Source organism: Leuciscus leuciscus (genome assembly GCF_965113295.1).
Source record: "Leuciscus leuciscus genome assembly, chromosome: 11".
Lineage (NCBI taxonomy): Eukaryota > Metazoa > Chordata > Actinopteri > Cypriniformes > Leuciscidae > Leuciscus > Leuciscus leuciscus.
Genome location: NC_138735.1, coordinates 17,278,942 through 17,300,873, shown reverse-complemented (window position 1 = coordinate 17,300,873; position 21,932 = coordinate 17,278,942). Strand labels below are relative to the sequence as shown.

General features: G+C 36.6%; 1 protein-coding gene across 1 annotated transcript in view; it reads right to left on the bottom strand.

Moving 5' to 3' along the window:
* The window catches only part of dok6 (docking protein 6), an 85,807-nt gene that overhangs the window by 5,296 nt on the left and 58,579 nt on the right, over positions 1-21,932 (bottom strand). The window contains exon 7 of the mRNA XM_082183548.1: positions 20,354-20,462. Coding sequence (XP_082039674.1) covers positions 20,354-20,462 — 109 coding nt within the window. The remainder of the gene's footprint in view (positions 1-20,353; positions 20,463-21,932) is intronic.

Below are 21,932 nucleotides of genomic sequence, written 5' to 3'. Positions count from 1 at the left end.
TACATTTTAAACTATTAAAATAGAAAACCGTTAGTTAAATTGTAATGTAAACGATAATAATAATCCCCAATATTACTGTACTTTTGATCAAATAAATGTAGCCTTGGTGAGCATAAGAGATTAAGGGAACATAATATATATATATATATATATATATATATATATATATATATATATATATATATATATATATATATATATATATATATATATATATATATCTTACTGACCCAAAACTAGTATTATTATTAATTAATATTACAAATTTAAAACAGAAGCCCTAGATAGTGTTATTTTATTATCATTGAGATACTATTTTAATTAAAATTTTCATATTTTCTGGATTCATTTAGTTAAATGTTCAGTCAGTTCATTGTATGTTTTAGATATTTTTATTAGCTTTTTTTTTTTTTATAAGTCTAGTTTTTATTCATTTTCATTTCAGTTTTAGTCATTTCAGTACATCAAGTTACACTTAATGAAAAGAAAAAAATCTTGCCTTGGCAACTAACTGCAATAAAACAATTTAAAAGTTCAGTTAACGTTCGATTTATTTTAATATGTTTTTGTTTGTTTTAGTTTTAGTCAACTATAATAACCCTGGCTCTAAAGCATGACATCATGTCCCGTTGTCCATATTTGTTGCATAATCTGACATAATTCCTCTTGCTTAAACCCTGAAGTGTGTGCATCTTCAACTGTGTGAACTAGGTGCAGTTTAGTTCCAACCCTCCTCATCTGAATGGGTTTTCCTGAACACATGGCAGGTGTGTCCGAGAAGGGTTGATCTAACCTCTGCGTTGAGGGATCCTGTAGCAGAACTGAACACTCTCGCTCTGGTACATGATTCACACAGCACAGAGGGTGTCCTCTCATCCAGATGTTACACTTTTGATGTAAGCGGATTTGCGGGAGCCATATGAACCCAAGGACAGTTGGAGCGCCGCTTGTCCTGCATGCTTGGTAAACATGTTATGCCTCTGCGGCCCCAGCGACCTGCCAACACACATAATCCACATGTGTGTTTCCATCACCTTAGGAAATTGCAGTCAGGATTCTGTGATGATCTGAGCTGCCAGTGAGCTCTAGCGGATGGAGGAAATGAAGCAACGGCCAGATAAACAGAGCTGGATGATAACACACACACACCAAACCTCAATATTTGCAATGTCTAGAGTCTACAAGCTGTATCACTTTCTTATAACAAAGGCAATACAGTGTACCTGAACAACCAGGAAACTATATCTTGATCAAATACTGAGTCAAACCATAATGAAAAATCAGACTACGTGACTGTAGTCTGCAGTATGAATCCATTATTCATTTCAACAGACAAAAATACAGCAATATGACATGCAAAAAAACTAATATTTTTATAGATTAAATAATGTATATATTTAATTATTATTGTATGACAAAAACATTTTTATTTAAACAAATGTCTTAGTATTTCATTTGTCTTTGTGAATATTTGTTAATTTTATATTGTTTCTTTTACAAAATATTTCTAAATGATAGGATTTTTTAATGAAAATAATCCCATCAGATTTTTTTGTAAATCACAACATATTTTCCCTCGCTAACATTTATATTAGTAAAAACGGTTATTCAAAGAGACACTATTGTTATTAACTAAATATAAACTATTAAAAGTGTTTTTTTGTTTGTATTTGAAATAAAAATTAAATGATTTATTTTATTTCAGCTTTATTTCAAATACCAAAAGAAAAAAGATGAAATTTTTTCTTTTTTTAATGAGATTTTCAGTAAATGGCAATACATTTTCACTAGCTATTAGTTAACATTTATATTATATAACATTAATATTATTAACATTTATACTATTAAAATGTGTTTTTTTTTTGTTAAAATTAACTATTACAATTATTTTATTTCAGCTTCATTTCAAATACATTTTTACTTTAAAATTGTAGTCAAATACAGTTATTAAACAGATATCTTAAAAATTTGAAATGTTATCTTGGCAACTACCTGAAATTAAGTTGTTCATTGAAGTATAAAATTAGAACATTTTTAATAAAAATAAAGCTAAATGGAAATGCTTAAAAAAAATCCAAATGAATCAAACAACACATAACAAAATGACTAAAAGCTAACTAAAATTGAACTGTTAAACTTTTTAAACATCAGACACTAGAGGAGGCACTAAATGACAATCTCGTCTTATATTTATGTAACATGCAGATAAAATGTGTAGTGATTTATTTTCAAACACTGGCATGGTGTTACATTTATTGTAGCTAATAACATCAACAGAAGTGCTGCTGTGTTTGACTCCCAGATTTTGACTGCAAACAGCCAATTAGCCAACACCATCAGATCCCACCGCAGGGGCTCGAACTAACAACAACCAGAGAAGAAAACAAAGTGACAACCTCTCGATTCTTCTTCCTTAGTTCCTATGAAATGACAGAAGCCAAACATGCCTTTCGAACCTCACTTGAAACAAGCCAGCCTTTAGAAAAAAGCCATTATACTGCATCGGTTGCTCAAAGTTTTGGCCCGGTTTCAGCTTGGTAGGGCAAAAAAAAAAAAAAGAAGGAGGAATTATTGTCCGGGATGGTAAACACACATATTTGTTGTGTGCAAGACAGCTCCTGCAGCGCCAGGGCTCCGGGTTAGACCATATCTGTCTCTCACACACACACACACACACACACACACACACACACACACACACACACACACACACACACACACACACACACACACACACACACACACACACACACACACACACACACACACACACACACACACACACACACACACACACACACACACACACACACACACACACACACACACGCACGCACGCACAAGAGGCTGCAATACACTGATCTAACCTGGTGGGACAAAGACGATTTGTCATTGGCTTGACATTAAAGCAAGAAGAACACACCAATCTGTCTAGAGTTGTACTTGCTTTAACCTGTTGTATTCATTGTGTAAATGTAATTATTTTAATACTTTGAACATTTTGTAATCCTTATCATTATAGTTTTATTGTTCTGTCAGCTTGTTTCCGCCATGGAATAAAACGTAATTGCGACTCATAATTCGGACGTTTTTTTTCTCAGAATTGTTAGTTTATATCCGCAATTCATACTTTGTACCTAGCAATTGCAAGTTTGTATCTTACAATTGTGAGAAATGGTTAGAATTGCGAGATATAAACTTGCAATTGCGAGAAACAAGAAATATATGTTGCGACTTTTTTCTCGCAATTCGTCAATCTTGCAAAAGTTTTATATCTCACAATTCTGACTTTATTTTGCACAATTCCAACTTTATAACTCACAATTCGGACCTTTTTTTTTCCGTAGAATTGTGAGAGAAATTTGGAACTGCGAGAAAAAAAAAAGGCATAATTGTAAGATATAAACTTCAAGAATTGTGAGATTAGGCCTTATTTCATTTAGGGCATTTAAGTAGATTTTATTAACGTGCCTTAGAAAAAAAAACATTACTGATGTGAATCTTGAGACAAAAAAAATGGCACTGATATATTTTGAGATATGTCAGTGCAAGTTGTTTTCAGTTAAAACAGCTCAAACATGCATTTTAGTCCAGGACTAGTTTAAGCCTTGTCTGTGAAAACGGGATAAACTCGCAATTGCAAGAAAAAAGTCAGAATTGTATAAAAAAGACATTTCCATTGAATCATTTAGCAGACGCTTTTATCCAAAGCGACTTACAAATGAGAAGAGCAATAGAAGCAATTAAACTAACAATATGACAACAAATGAGAAGCGCAATAGAAGCAATTAAACTAACAATATGACAACAAATGAGAAGCGCAATAGAAGCAATTAAACGAACAATATGACAACAATATGCAAGTGCTGTGACCAGTCACAGTTTAATCTAATGCAGTATACGTCATTTTTGTTGTTGTTGAACAAACGAGACTTCAACGCGACTATAGAACGTGAGCACAGTAAACAAACCATCTTTAAATACAACTGCCCTAATCAAATTACAAAAAGATACAAAAACACTTACAGTTACTGTCACCTCCTGTTGCTTCACTGCTTCTTCCTGACGCAATTGCCTTTTTTATTTTTTCTTCTGTAGCAGAAACAAGCTTCCATGGACAGAAAGATGTAGCTGTGAAAGAGGAAAGCAGTGCCACTGCTGCACTTCCAGCATGACATCTCAGTGCCACTTGCTTCATGGGTATGTTGCATCAGCTTAGTGTAGTTGTGGCATAAATGGACACCTGAGTTGCAACCAATACACCACTAACAAATAACTTAACTTAACTTTAACTTAGTTACAACATATAGACAACCTCACATGTAAACTTGATATTTATGGAAACCTCTGACCAGTAGTAATGGTTGCCGATTGCTTCTTTTAAACAACTTTGATCTTTCAAACTCCAAACATAATGTGAATAATGAAATGTTAGTGGCTCTAAAGCAAACTAATGTAAATGGTATAATCCACTGTATGTTAAGATGTAACCAATCTGTTATCCAAAACATCCACAGCTGGTTCACCCGGTACCCAGCTCTACTTTTCCCAATGTAAATCTGTGGTGAAAAATGTAAAGCCATAGACCTTATTCACAGCAGCACCATCTTTGATTTTCAAAGTCCATGTGAACCAGAAGGTGAAACCGATACTTCAGTGTTGTGATGTATTTCCAAATCAAACGGAACATTGAATAGAGGGCAGGATTTTACTTTAGCGCACCTCCTCTCCAATCCCTCGCTCATAGTAGACTGACGATTGAGAGCGGTTAAGCGTTTTCAACCCAAGCCGTCAAACTGACGTAACCAGAGAAGGAACGCCATTCCAGAGCGGGAGTGACTATTCAGATTTTGATTAAAGATTACCACGACAAAACATTTTTTTTCTGTGTATTACAGTTTTTCTCCATTGGTTTGGCTCATTTTTTGAAACAGAAATTACATTCTCAAAACTCTAAGATCATTTGGCAAAACAGTCTTACAGTTCAGCACAACACTATAGTTCACTTGCAAAAGCTCATATCTCTCCCAAAACTGTTCTCTCATGCTTCAAAACTAAATTTGTTTCCCATATAAAGAGTCAGTGCCACGAAAATGGCAAAGATCCTTCTCAATTGCTTTGGCTCATTTCTTGAAACAGACCGGACGTTCTCAACACTCTTGGTGCTTTTGCCAAAATAACGTGGATGGTTCAGCACAACACCATTGTTCACCTGCAAAAGCTCATACCTCTCCCAAAACAGTTCACTCATGTGTCAAAACTAAATTTCCTTCTCATTTAAACAGTCAGTGCCCCCAAAATGCTTCGTCCCTTTGGCATTGTGTAAGCACTGCAAGTCAAAATGTTTAGATGTTTTGTCACTATGGCAGAGGACCATTGAAATATCCCTCATGTCCACCTTTCAGTCTTAGCCCAGTCCTTCATTGACAATACTTACTGCACTGTTTTTTGTCTAGCTAACAGAATACAATTGTGTATAAAACTGAAAAAAAGAAATAGGATTTTAGGGTAAGAGTAGCCTCCAAGGTTTGACATTGCACTCATACTGCCAAGGAAATTGTGACCATTATCATTCACACACATAAAGTAACTCCCATACATCAGAGTAAAAAGAAAATGTATACAGCATAATATACTGTAATACATACACACAAACAAAAAACAATGAAAGTGATATGCAGCCTACAGTGCTGTAAATAAAGCTGGAGTTTCACAACTAAAGCCCAATTTATACTTCTGCGTTGAACTTACGCCGTAGCTACGTCGTAGGCTGTGTGTAGCGCGCGTACCCTTCGGCGTACCCTGACGTGCACCTCTCCAAAAATTTAACAACGCGTCAACTCTACGCGGACGCAAGCGCTGTGATTGGTCTGCTAGGACCGCTCCCTCGGGTTTCACATGATCCCTCTGCAAGTGTAATTGCGCGTCAACGCGGACAACGACGCAGAAGTATAAATGAAAACCAATGCGTTGCCTACAGCGTAGAGGCTCCGGCGTAGGTCCGACGCAGAAGTATAAATCAGCCTTAACAGTTCTTCACTGGTTGCTGTCCTCACCCTCCCTCTCCTGGCCACCATCCTCACCCTCCTGGCCATCCACACACTGCTGTCTGTCTGGCCACAGATTCTCGTCCACATCACAGCGTATATTCTCCCTTGTGATGCAACGAGGGAAGAAACGGCATGCATGTCGCAACCATCGCCTACACTGATCTCCTGTAATATCCTCACACGCAGCGTCCATTGCATGGAGCAGGGACCTCTGATCTTGAGCCCGATGCTCATACACTCTCCACCTCCAAGCGGAGAAATACTCCTCAATAGGACTGAGGAAAGGAGAGTAAGGTGGTAGGAACACCATGACAATCCTTGGATGAGTAGTGAACCAGGCCCTGATGAGCGGGCCATGGTCGAAATTCACATTGTCCCATACAATGACATATTGTGGTAGGCGAGGCCCTACGAGGCCTCTCTCATTTTCAGGGATCAAATCAAAATGAAGGCGGTCCAAGAAGATGGGGAGCTTCTGTGTATTGTATGGGGCAAGACTGGGGATGTGAGTGGCCACACCATTCTCAGATATGGCAGCACTCATAGTTATATTGCCCCCTCGCTGGCCAGGGCCCCGGTGGCCAATAATATTTTATATATATATATATATACTGTATATATATGGTATTCATGGTATTATGTTCTTGACTAATTTTGACAATTGAACAGACTATTGTGCATGTGATGACTTATACAATGAAATGACGCAGACACGTTTTGGAGCGAACAACCATTAGACTGAGAATCAACAATCAGTTTAGATCAACAAGATCTATTCACTTGGAAATTGTGCTAAATGTAGGCTACCTGTACTTAATCATTTGCAAAGATGTACTGAGACATTGAGAGATGTACTTAGACATTTGCAATTTGATGAAATGAATGAGAAATTCAATTCTGTTGTGAACAATTGCCAAGTGGTTTGGAGGTTTGTCCATGTTGTTTTGAGAATGTCATTTCTGTTTCAAGAAATGAGCCAAACCAATGGAGAAAAACTGTAACTTGCATTGGTTAATTGTTCAACATAAAACTAGTAATGTGCACTAACAAAGTAAATAGTCTCAATTTTGATTTCATGGCGACTTTAACAGGAATGAAAGCGAGGCTATGAGCGATAGACATACATCTTTTCAGAGAGTTGTACTGTTATTTAATGTGTTTTTAGATTGACCTGCTGACAAAAAACTGCTAACATTTCTTTCCAAGAAATGTCAGTAGACAAAAAACTTCAGACAACATGGAACAGTAGTGGAAAATTATAAGTGATTAGGAGTTTTATACAGGCTTTTTCAGCGGATGCCATTGAAAACTTGATAAGTCTATCCTGTCATGGCGCTGCTCTGAATAAGGTCTATTGGGACAGATTTCAGGCTGCCTTGCTGGTTTTCACATTACCTTAAGCAAACCTCGCTCCAGTATCAATTTTACGAAATCAATTTGCTTCAGCTGTGTGTATATTAGTCTGCATCAGGTCAATAACTAGTTGGCATGTCTGTTCTTCCTAAGTGGAGTAGCGTATCAAATTAATGAAAGTATAAACCCTTTAGTTTAAATGTGCCCATGTGAATGTAGTTCTGTTCTGGCAATAAATACTACATTAAGGTAATTTTAAATAGCGTTATATGTGTGTGTCGTGTGTAGGCTAAAAGCCTGTCAATCAACATGAGAGCAGGCAGAATAACAGGTTGTCAGGCAGAATAACGTTCTGCATGTGTTCAGCGATTAGAAAATAAAGCTTACAAAATGTTTATCATAAACTAGCCCAAGAATCCGCCCAAGACACATTCACTGTCAGGAGCCACTACTGGGTGCTTATGAATGAATGAATGTAAGAAATCAATTTGACTGGGAAAAACATTTTTCCAACATAAGTAAACTCCCATTTTCCTGCTCTGAAAGTTAATTTACATCAAGCCCAATCTGCTGCTCACTTATAACCTGCCATCACCAGACAACCACTCTCCGCAAGGTGATTACAAACCTAAAGGCCAAAGTAAATGAGCCAATGAAGGCAGAGGAAAAGGTTTTAAGCAAAAGCCTCCATTTTCAAAAATCTATAATTGGGTAGTTGACAAATAACAGGTCCATGAATTCCCCTCTCATCAACTTTTTCATCTCTCAACTAGTATGAGTAATGTATAATAAAAATGATAAAATAGTTCTAGTTGGAGTATAGCATGCCACACTGTTGTCACTAGACTAATTTAATGTCAGCTACCCAGTTATGTATGTAAACTCATTGGCTTTATACATTGTTTACATGAAATATCAGTCTATGGCTAATACAGGTATGGCCATTATCAGAAAAGGAATAAGTAATACTAGTTAACAAGAACAGCTGTAGCCGGTGTCCATTAGAGCAACAGAACAATACTTCTCTGCAAAAGTACGCCTACTTATATTTTGCTGAAGGAAAGATTCAGCACAGACACACACACACACACACACACACACACATATATATACATACTGTAGCACAATCTTTGACAGGGATCAGAAGAGGCCCAATCAGTTGAAAAGCTGTAGGTGTAGCTGGTCAAAGGGACACACATGGGACTGATCAGGCTTATCAAACCACTCCAGAGCGTCCCCAAGACCTGAGCGCAGCGTGTGAACAAGTTTATATAATAAGAAAAGCTCTCTCCGTTCTACCCTTGTCTGAATCTTCCAGAAAAGCCTCTTTATATCATCACTGCTAGGTTGGAGGTGCTGGGAACGTGCTGTCTGGCAGGGAGGCACACAGATTGGGTTTGTTGTGTATTGATTTCAGATTAGCGAGACGGTGAGGAATGCGAAGATGGGCATTTTTGAGTCTGTATATGGACTGGACTCGCTCAGCTCCAACCCAGACAACCATGTGCTTAGTGCAGGTGTCCTGGGGAAAGTGTGGAACTGAAGTGTGTGTGTGTGTGTGTGTGTGTGTGTGTGTGTGTGTGTGTGTGTGTGTGTGTGTGTGTGTGTGTGTGTGTGTTCCAGGTTAAGAGATATAATGTAAAGTTTGTATAGTAGAAAAATCATGTCTTCATTGCGATCTCAAAACTCTGGCCAGTTGATAATACCTAGAATATCAAAATCGATTGCTGGTGGTAGATCCTTTTCCTATTTAGCACTAAACTCCGGAACAGTCTTCCTAGCATTGCCTGGGAAGCAGACACACTCTGTCAGTTTAAATCTAGACTAAAATCACATCTCTTTAACCTGGCATACACATAGAAAATTATACATTCCTATTATTCAAATCAGTTAAATGATTATTAGGCTGCATAAATTAGGTCAGCCGGAACCGGGAACACTTCCTATAACACCCGATTTACCCGTTACATCATAAGTAGAATGGCATCTACGCTAATGTTAGTCTTTCTGCTTATTCCGAGGTTTACTGTAGTCAGCCGGATCTGGGCCGTATACAGACCAGATGGAGGGGACCTGCACATAGACACGACCACAACGCATGATGTAGTCAGCCAGATCCGGGCCGTATCCAGACCAGATGGAGGACCTGCACCTAGACACGACCACAACGCATGATATACCGTAGTCAGCCGGATCCGGGCCGTATCCAGACCAGATGGAGGACCTGCACGTAGACACGACCACAACGCATGATGTAGTCAGCCGGATCCGGGCCGTATCCAGACCAGATGGAGGACCTGCACCTAGAACCGACCACAACGCATGATGTAGTCAGCCGGATCCGGGCCGTATCCAGACCAGATGGAGGACCTGCACCTAGACACGACCACAACGCATGATGTAGTCAGCCAGATCCGGGCCGTATCCAGACCAGATGGAGGACCTGCACCTAGACACGACCACAACGCATGATATACCGTAGTCAGCCGGATCCGGGCCGTATCCAGACCAGATGGAGGACCTGCACGTAGACACGACCACAACGCATGATGTAGTCAGCCGGATCCGGGCCGTATCCAGACCAGATGGAGGACCTGCACCTAGAACCGACCACAACGCATGATGTAGTCAGCCGGATCCGGGCCGTATCCAGACCAGATGGAGGACCTGCACCTAGACACGACCACAACGCATGATGTAGTCAGCCGGATCCGGGCCGTATACAGACCAGATGGAGGACCTGCACCTAGACACGACCACAACGCATGATGTAGTCAGCCGGATCCGGGCCGTAACCAGACCAGATGGAGGACCTGCACGTAGACACGACCACAACGCATTCCTGAAGTGTCAGCAGAGATTGCGTCAACTAGACTCTCATCGACACGACAGCCATCAGCACTGATCCTCAACAAACCCGTTTCCATACCGGCGTGACTCCGATCTTCAACCAGATGGAACTGGATATTATTCTGATTGTTCCAAACCAATCTGACTTCTGACCTATAATGCTGCCTGAATCATAACCATACACTGTTCGTTCATTGGCCAGAGCAAAAATTCTGGGAAACTATCTTGGGAAACTATCCCAAAAACGATCTATTTAACCCTCTGAGGTCGAGAAACGCGCCGACGCGTTTTGCTGGATTTTTTTCACCTAGCAGCAACATAAACTTAAATTACTCCGTCATTTATTAGTGGTCCATATTAGTGAAGACCTTACTTGGACACTGAATACAACACAACTTGTCAAGAAAGGACAACAACGACTGTACTTTCTGAGGAGACTTAGGAAGTTTGGTATGTCAACTAAGATTCTTAAGAACTTTTACAGCTGTGTTGTGGAGAGCGTTTTTACAAGTTGCATCACTGTGTGGTATGGAAACACTACTACTAAGGATCGTAAACGTCTGCAGAGAGTAGTGAAGACGGCTGAGAAGATCGTCGGGACTTCGCTGCCTACTTTGCAGGCCATTTACCATCGCAGAGTCCAAAGGAGGGCTGTTTCCATCATTAAAGACCATACCCACCCCCAGCATAGACTGTTTAAACTTCTACCGTCCGGTCGGAGGTACAGCAGTGTGAGATGCAGAACCTCCAGACTCATGAACTCATTTTATCCATCAGCCATCAGACTTTTAAACAGATAAGCCAGAGTTTAATAACTATAACAACCGCACATCTGTTGCAGTTATTTCTGGTATTATCAAGGAGCTGCACTTAAATTGCACTTTAAAAATTGCACTTTAATATAAATTTGCACATTACATGCACTTTTTTAATACTTTTATAGCCTCATTTTTATCTTTATGACATTTTTTTTTATTTAAAAATTTGCTGTGTGTATGTCTGTGTCTTTATTAACGTATTTTGCAGGGCATTCAATGTGGACAGCAAAGAAAGAATTTCATTGTACATGGAAATTCTATTTCCTGATTGTGCATATGACAATAAAAGCTTTGAATTGAATTGAATTGAATTTATGGTTATACAGAAAAAAGAAATATAAAAAAATAATCTGTGATATTTCTACTTTTGTATGTGTCCACTTACAATCAAATCAAAACATTGTGCTTTTGTAAAATAAAGAAAATAAACAGGGTGTGGTGTGCGTTCTGCCTCTCCGTCGCGGTGAACTTTTTTTTCTTGAGCACGTCTATAAACTGAAACAAAACTCAGCGAATACTTCTCACACATTTATGAGCCATATACCTTTATACACATTTAAGTGTGTATAAAGTTTTAAATGATCGGATTCAAACTGAAAACAAATATTCTCTGTTTAAGTAATTTGTATAAAACCAACAGGATGTCCAGTATCTCAAACGCTTGCTAATTACTTTTTAATTCGACACGCCCACTCGCGCAAAAGAGATTCACATGCAAATCTCCACATGGGACGCGAACGCCCTCGTTACATCAAACACAAAACACCAAAAAACGTCACAAGTCTCTGCTTTTCGTCGAGTTTGGAAGACACGTCTGGGCTTACATTGGATTTACCTAAGAAGAAGAAGAACGCGATTTGAAGACAAGAAAGATGTAAGGTAAGAAATTCTTACTTATTAGTTTATGGTATTGTTGCATAAACTTCACATTGCAGTTGAACTGTTGCTAGATATATGGTGAATATTATACTATTTAGACCCGTGTTTACTGTTAAATACTGTTTGTGGATATCTGCTCAAACATAGATATGTATAACCATAATGTTTAATATTTTGGAGCGCGATGGCGTTTGAATGTATCATATTTTGGAGCGCGCTGTGGGTTTGAATGTATCATAATTTGGAGCGCGCTGTGCGTTTGAATGTATCACATTTTGGAGCGCGCTGTGCGTTTGAATGTATCACATTTTGGAGCGCGCTGTGCGTTTGAATGTATCATATTTTGGAGCGCGATTGCGTTTGAAAGGAAAAATGCACCAAACATTAGGCTTTATGTTTTTACTATTATCTCATTTCATATCATCATAACGAATGGAAACATTTGAAGTAACATATGATAATCAATATATTTTTCTCTAGCGTAGTTGTTCTTGAAATCTTTTGGAAGATTTAATTTATTGTTATTATTATTTTATGCAGCACTGCGTAGCCTATGCCTACAAGGCACAACAAACCTGGTGTTCATTATATATTGTTGGAAACATGTGTGTGTGTGTGTGTGTGTGTGTGTATTCTGTGAATTTTAAAAATAAATTTTAACCAGAAAAATCTAAAATCTATTCCCAAAATCGTGCAGCCCTATAGTTTCTCTTGATATCAGTATGTTCACAGTTTTTTCTTTTTTTTTTTCTTTCAGGGACCAGATGCAACTGAGTCCTGCTGACTTCAACATTTACATGAGTCTCTGTATATGAACATGGTAAAGTGAAAATCAAACACCTTGGAAATGAAAGGTATGTACAATGTTTTTAGGAATGGCACAAAGGTCTCTGTCTTTGGATCATTGTTTTCAATGTGCTCTTTTCTCATTTGTATTTTTGGATTGTGTTGTGTTGTAAATAAATCCAAACAATCTAAAAGCCATTATTTTTTAAATCTCCTCATTCTTTGTGCAAGGTTGCTCTGAATGACAGGGCCTGATCGCTCCTAATAGGGCAGTTAGGGGAGTGTCTTTGTCTTTCTCAGGTGTTGAAGGCTTACATATTCATGAGAGGATCACGCCTCTTCGCATATGGCTTTGTCACACAAAACACGTCTTAGAAATTTTAAATCAATATATTGTCTTATCTGAATGAGCAGTCAGGGTGATTTTCACATAGTTTTGGAGCAAATATTCTAGGCTATGTCATACAATTTTCAAAAGTCTTGTGAAGAAATAATCAGTATGGGTTTCATGGCCTTATTTCAGTGAGAATTTTTTTTTGTATTTTCACAAACCACGCATAAATGTCATTATCTCAAAACTACAAACTTTTACATACATGCTGCTGATATATTATTGTAGCAGAGTTTGGGCTGAATACAGTGTAATTAGACTTTAGCCATGAAAATGTCACTAGTAACAGAAAAAAACACAAATGTCAGAGCATGTCAGAACACCTCCAGGGCCCAGAAAACAGCTCAGACCCCAGAGGGTTAATGTGCTGCTTTAGTGTCTTCAGCGGGAGAGAGAAGCAATGCGTACGGAGCGGAAATGGCTTGAATGAAGGACGTTTGGCTCTAGATAAAAATATTATAGGATATAGTGCTGAAAGATCATTACCATAAATGACCCTGAGCACTTGTGGTGTAAACCGCTCTATCATTTTGACGCACTGCTCACTTTAAACTGTAGAAAAGGTTAAATGGTGCTGCTGTTGTTATTATGTCCCGTGGTCCGGTTGGAACCAATCCAGGGTCCGGTATTTGAGGATGCCTGATGTATAGTGTATATAGTATGTGACACAGCATAGTAAAAATTAACTTGAAAATAAAAATACCTTTACATCCACGTTTTCATTTTTACAAACACACACAAAAAAAAAAAAAAAATTTATATATATATATATATATATATATATATATATATATATATATATATATATATATTAGCATACACATTTTTAGAATTCCAAATTCCCTTTTTTTGTGTGTTTTCCATTATAATTACATTTTAAAGCTTTAATACAATTTTAATAAATCAAAAAGCATGTCAAATTAACTGAATTCATAAAATTGTTGAAAGTGCTGCACAACAGTTTTACTGTTTATAAGATGGATGAAAAAGGTGTAAAATAATATTTTAATAAGCAGTATTATCATTATTACATTGAAAAGTACATTCTACTATTACAATGGTAATATATTTCGGTCATAATTTGGTGGGTTGTAGTGAATACCTGCGAGTTCCTGTGTATATGATGATAGTTTTATTAGATGAAATGGTAAAATGCTGGTGAAGTGACTCTCAGATCAGCTCTGGAGTTGAAGTTCATGTGTTTTCCACATCACAAAATCATAGGGCCCTAAGTATGACTCTAAATAGAGCGGTCAATTAATGATTTTTTTTTTTTTTTATCAAATTATTATCAAGTACTTGCACATATCAAAATATGCTGAAAAAGCCCAAATAAATTCAAAGGCATTATTATGCCATTATTATTATTTCACCTACTTTTAAAGTAGTTAAAGTCATATACAAGAACTGCAAGGCTATTTGTAATAGGTTAATTATTAATTGTGCTACATGTCTTGGAAGGAGCGGAAGGAGGTGATCCATTTTTAACAGAATACATACAGTATGACTCATTATGTGAGTCAGCAAATCCATAGCTGCTGACTAAAAATGTATCTTGTGACCAAATGTACGCTGCCAGTTTGGCCTCAGTTTTCTATCTTTCACCTGAGCTGTGACTGAATGAACATCAGCACAACGCTTTCCAGGCATTATTTCTCATTCACAAAGTGACATGAAGTCATGTTCTTTCCTGCCAGATGTGGATAATAGCTGGAGAACTTACTGTAAACAATTAAAGAGCAGATATTCATCTTTATATTGTGGTTCATATATCAGTATGAGGGGAAAACACATTCTTTCAATGTCTTATAATGCATTACATTATAATAAGCTATTAATAATGTCATCAGAATTTTTCTTTTTTGGTTGAACAATGTAAATGAATTGATTTAGATTTTAATAGTTAGAAATGTCATTAAACTGATTTACACACTACGGTTCAAACGTCAGGGGACAGTACGATTTTTGGCAACACTTTATTTTGATGGTTCACTTTAGTCATTCTACTTACTAAAAGTAACTTTGCAACTACATGTCAACTAACTCTCATTAGAGTATTAGTAGACTGTCTGCTAACACTTTATTTTGATGGTTCACTTTAGTCATTCTACTTACTAAAAGTAACTTTGCAACTACATGTCAACTTATTATATTAACCCTAACCTAACAGTCTACTAATACTCTAATGAGAGTTAGTTGACATGAAGTTGCAAAGTTACTTATAGTTAGTAGGATGGCTGTTGCTGGACCATCCCGGATTTTAAAATATTTTTGAAAATGATATGTTCAACAAGACTGCAATTATTTGATCAAAAAAGTTAATTTAGTTCATTTAAAATCTATTTTTATACTGTATTTTAAAATGTGATTAATTAATGGCAAAGTTGAATTTTCAGCATCATTACTTCAGAGTCACATGATCCTTCAGAAATCATTCTAAAATGCTGATTTTGTGTCCAATCATTTCATATTATTATGTTAAATCAGTTTCGCTTAATATTTTTGTGGAAACCATAATACATTTTTGCAGGATTCTTTGATAAACAAAGTTCAAAAGAACAGCATTTATTTTAAATAGATTTTTTTAACATTATAAATGTTTTTACTGTCACTTTTGATCAATTAAATGCATCCTTTTTAAATCTTTTCTGATCCCAAACTCTTGAACAGTAGTGTAAATTTTTTATTATTTACTTAATAAATACTTATTTAATGCTAATGTTAAATTTTTTTTTATAATTAACTATACACACACAAAAATCAATAAACATTTAATTAATACACATTTTTAAAAATTATTATTGAAATGTTTTTAAAAGCTTTTCAATGTAATATTTAAATGTACAAAATCTAATGAGCAGTTAAATGAACATTCTGAACATTGCATATTGTTTGTTAATGACCAGCTGTCACCAATGGACCACTTGCACTGAGCTTCGTGACGCACTTTCGTTTGGAAATATTACGTCTCACTTATTTCCGGTTATGTTTTCTTTCAATGTACTGTGGTCAATGAGTTGAACAAACGCCACCTAAAATGAGTTTCCGCAATAAGATTAAAAAATTTGACCGTTTTTAGGAGAAGGTATATTCTGAAGTTTACTGTGTGCAGAATTTTCCGAACTTATCGGACCCTTAGTTTTAGTTTTAAAAACGTAGTTTTAATCCTACCCAAGCCGATCTGAGAAAGCAGCGGGTGTTAAAAATACGCCATTATTTCACCACAGGGTGTCAGTGTTCGTCTAAACTAGTGACCGCGACGCTGAAGTGTGTGAGAACAGATGAATAACATCAGTACGAACCACGAACATTTATTTATTTGGATTAAATATTTTAATCATTGTGTCATTTTTCAATGTCAATCTTTTCACTATTTACATGTTTATGCGCAAAAAGCTATAATATTCGAAGTAGTTGACTGTCATGCTGTGTGCGTTATTGATTAAATAGCCTAGCCTTTTTAACATAGTTACAGGCACATCGCGAGCATTTTAACTATTTTAAAAGACTGGAAATGTCAGGTAGAGGAAAAAAAACTTAATGAGAAGACGAGCATATAGGACTGCTGCTGCTTAGTGGATAAATATATTTAGCTATTTATTATTCAGAATGCACAGGTGGAAAGAAAATATATTTATAGGAACATTTCAGCAGGCTCAAGATAATTAATAAAGAGATCATTATTCATTGTTAATCAATTGGCAGCCATAAAACCTAGTGATAATCTGCATTCTCGTGTATGTACTGTAGGTGCGCTGGACGCTCTAACCGGAAACTCCCGATATGTACTACGCGGAAGTAGTTGTGCAAGTAGTCCATTCATCTTAGTTCGTTGATTTAGTATCCATTCTTCAGGTGTGAATGATTAGATTTATTCCATGAATTGTATATTAGCCTATCGTACACAGCAGTGCGGTGGGTTGTTCATATGCATGTTGATTGATTAAAAAAAGCATCTTATGCTGTACATGCCATCTTACGCAGGTGGCAAAGTCCTCTATTCAGCACAATTCGTAAGGAGTGTGCTGTTGCACGGCAGAGATCTTTATAATATTTTCCATTTTCCTCTCACGGAAGGCGCGCGCTCTCATTGACTCTTCAACCTAAACACCGTCCTTCAACATGGTGATGCACTCAATTTATTCATTGAAAAAAAAAAAAAGCAGCATTCTGCTGAATTTGTATTTCTGAGGGAAGCTGATGAGGAGGGGGAACATTCACTATATCAGGCTAACATCTCAACAATGGGAATGCCACAATGATGAACGAGACCGAGGTTTTAAGGCTGGCTGCCTCAGAGCTAGATACATCAGCATCTGGAGCTGCCTCAAAACATTTTTTTCTCTGATTAGGGACGCAAATATCTTGCCATTATAGCCAATAATCTTTTTGTGTGCGTTCATCTGTTCAAATTTCCTCCTTGTATCTTGTGAAATTGCGTAACAGTAAAAACATAGGTTATTCTCATATGACAATGGACGATTTTGACAGCTTGACAGAGACTGAAGCACCAAACCCATGTGGCGTCCAGGCAGATTAACCCATCTCTCTCCCAGCAGATGGACACATCATTTCCCTAATGCTACATGTCTCCGGAACACATGGACCTATACACACGCTTTCAATCCAACTCTCAAAAGCATTAGCTAAAAAGGAGCCGTGGAAAACGAAAAAGAAAATCAATGGTGCCCAAATTGCAAGATGCAAAATGTATTGTTGTAACATTGATTTAAATGTGCATCAGTGAGTGGTTTACATGAGTGATACAAAAGTCTGTTTAAAAGAATAGTTCAAAAATAAAAATAAAATCTGTAAATATTCCCTGAATCTGTATGGTAGTTTTTAGTTAAACAACAATTAGTATTTATTGTATTGCAGAATGTCCAAGATGTTTTATTGAATCTTAACTTAAATGTGGTCTTTTCCTCACACAAAGCTATTAAAAAGCTTCTGAAGACTTAGAAAAAAGTCAAACAAAATACTTTTATGATAATTTTATGGTGCCTTTTGTCCATGCAGCAAGACTTTATCTTTTCATGCTCCTATTTTGAATGTTAGAGAACTGACTAATTCTAAAGTACATGATTATTTCCTCTATTAATAGTTCAAGGGCAAATTATGTATATGGGATGGATACAATATTTTTTTCAACCTACACAGAGGCACTCTTTCCTCCTATTTTCAATATTGGCAATTGGTCTATAAAGGATGGAGTGTTTCCAAGAGCTTGGAAAACTGCAATAATACACAAGTATTTAAATCAGGTGATCACATGGCTAGTATCAATTATATACCAATTCGTATCCTGCAGAAAAATTGATTTCTGAACAGATACTATCACATTTGAATAGTACTCCATTCTCATTACATCTGATGCAATTTGGGTTTCGAAAGTCATTCTACAGAAACTGCAAATTGTTTTCTTTTAGAAAAAATAAAATCTAAATTGGACCAAGGAGGTGTGGTGGGAGCTGTCTATCTAGATTTAAAAAAAGACTTTGATAACAGAGTAAATCATAAGAATTTGATTAGTTATCAAATTATAATTTCTCACGAGAGGTAATTAAATGGATAAGATCATACTTTGCTGATAGTAAACAGTGTGTCCGGGTAAGCCATAAGACTTCACAAATAGTTACTAATCCTGTTGGCGTACCTCAAGGTTCAATATTGGGTCCTTATTCAGTTTGCATATTAATGACCTACTTACGTTTGTGCATCTACTGGTAATTGTCACATGTATGCTGATGATATGGTAATATATATGCATGCTAAAAGCAAAAAGCAAGTCGGCTAATAAATTCATGTTTACATCTTAATGTTAGTAAAACTGCATGTATGTTTTTATCTTCAAATACTGTAGAGATCCAGATCCAGATGTTATAGTATCAGTAGTCCATGAGTATAAATGTTTAGGCATAGTAATAGATTGACAATTTACATTTAAAGAACAAGTTTAAAAAAACTTGTGAATTTAATTTAATTTAATCTGATAAATTTGGTACATATTAGAAATAATTTAACCACTGAAGCCTCAAATTTATACACCAATGCCATGATCTTTTCACATATGAAGTACTGCCTTACCAGCTTGACGCAGACAAGGTGGGACTACATTGCAATCAACAGAAATACAAACAGGAAAATATGATTATATTTGCAGATATTTTACTTGTGTATAAAATTTTGCACGGTATGGCGTGAGGCTCCACTTAATGACTTTATTAGACAAATTCCTAACTCATCTACTAGAACCACTACTAGAGGGGATTGTACAATAACACACAGTAGAAGTGCTTTCGGGCAGTGAGCCTTTTCCTACAGAGCTGCACATACCTGGAATACTATACCTACATAATTAAGAAATATTACATCTTTTTCTACATCGATAAAACAAACAGTGGTTATTGGATAATCAAACATGCCTTCATAATTTGGAGTAGTGGCATGTTTCTGTCTCCTTATATTTAAATTTATTGTGTGTTAATATGCTCTGGTTATGGCTATGTTTGCTGGAATGTGTTTTTACATGATTTTTCATGTTTTTATGGACTTTTTTTTTACCATTAACCAGATGAAAATTAGCTTGTATGGCTAAATCTGGCACATTTACATCATGGACTTGAGTGCTCATCATGTTAATTAATGTGCATTGTTTATTTTAAAGAATAAATGTGATGTAAGAATATTTCACTTTAAAATGCAGTATGAATTTATTTGTTGGCATAAAAGGAGAGACATCAAAATGTTTTAATAAACAAATACAGTAAGGTTTTGCTGACACAATTGTTTTAATAAGATGAATTCATGTTCATCAGCTACTTTATGCAAATCCGCTCCCTATGCGGAACACAGCTTTACTGGTAATTCAAAATCACTATGGAAACCTTCCATGCTTAATTTATGTTCACTTAAAGTATTGAATTAAATCCACCAGTCTGATTCCCAGCTAGACTAATGCAGCACCACATTCAAACCGTCTTACAAAACACCACTCGAGAAAGGGCAGCGGGATGTAAAAGAGCACGGAAATGTGTTGCCATATTATTGCTTTACTCAATCGCCAGATTGATTTACTTTACCCGAGTAAAAGGGCCAGTGTTGCTCACTGATTTATAAATGTACCAAATGGAGCTTCAGATGAAATCGTCACCCTCGTAAGTACGGCGAACATTTAAAGATGCTGTTTTAACTGAGCTGTGGAGTGGGAAAGAGCTCTGTCTTACCTTGGTAATTGCAGATGTCTCCCACGCTGTTCTGACGCGTGATGTGGTGCCAGTAAGCGCTTCGCGGGAGAGATATCGACTTTGTTAATGTGCTCTCGTTTGAAAGAGTCTGTGAGGCAGAGCAGAAAATCATTGGGTTACATTGCTTATATTTCCAGTCAAATTACTCGGAAAGGCCCTACACTGAGAGGATTTCAAAGACCGAGGCTCGCAGTAAACAGCATTAGGCTGTTTTGATCATTACAGATGACAGGTGGAGTGTGATGTCATTACAGCCTTTTACCGCAGCATTTTAAGAGAATTTCGTAAATTCGAACAAATAATACTCGTGGCGGGACTCTAGATCAAGATTTCAGAGCAAGCAGCATTTTTTTGGCAGGGGTCCTGAATGCGAGATCTGAGCGGAGGGCCATATGGTCAAGTTTTATCAGCCTCCACTGAAGGCCTTAGAGATGACAGCACAGATTCACTGCCAGCCAGATTTAAATAGTGCAGGAAAGACCATCCGCGCCAGGCGACTGAACGATTCATCAACCATGCTAGCTTCAGGAGGTTACAGAGAAATATCCAACATGTGCTTTCAGTGATATGCTGACAATAATAATGGCAAGATCACATTTCAAGGCATCACTGTTTAGATGCAGGAAGCTTTGAATGATGAAAACCTCTTCAGGCTGTTATTTCTGTTGTTATCTTGCGTCTCTAATCCATTTACATGTACATATTTGGTAGACGCTTTTATCAAAAGCGACTTCAGTTGCAGCTAAAGGTATGATTTTTATCAGTATACGTGTTCTTGGGAATCAAACTCTTGACCTTGATGTTGCTAATAACGTCATGCTTTACCAGCTGAGATATTGGAAGACATAAGCGCATCATTTTTGAAGGTATTTGACCAACAGTGTTCTGTGATCTGCGTGCTGTACGAGCAAGGACATGGGAAAACTTAGAGGAATCCTAATCAAGTAGCAAGATGCAATCCTGATCAACATCTGATCTAAGGTATTTTTAATTTATTTTTTAAATGTTGTAGATATATGTAGCATACATGAATCTCTGAAATAATCACATATACAATACCATTCAAAAGTTTGGGGTCAGTAAACTTTTAATGTTTTTTGGTTTTTTTTATGTTTTTGAAAGCCTCTTATGCCTATCAAGTCTGCATTTGTTTCTGCATTTAAAACAGTAATATTGTGAAATATTATTTCAATTTAAAATACCTGTTTTTTATTTTTATATATTTTGAAAAGTAATTTATTCCTGTGATAGCTGAATTTTCAGCATCATTACTCCAGTTTTCAGTGTCACATGATCCTTCAGAAATCATTCTAATATGCTGATTTGGCGTTCAAGAAACATTTCTTATTATCAATGTTAAAAACAGTTGCTTTATTATTATTTATTTATTTATTTAAGAAACCGTGATGCAGCATTTATTTGAAATAAAAACCTTTTATAACATAAAAAAATGTCACTTTTAGCTATTTAATATGTCCTTGCTAAATAAAAGTCTTAATTTATTTAAAAAAACAAAAAAAATCTTACTGACCCCCAAATTTTTAACAGTAATTAATTT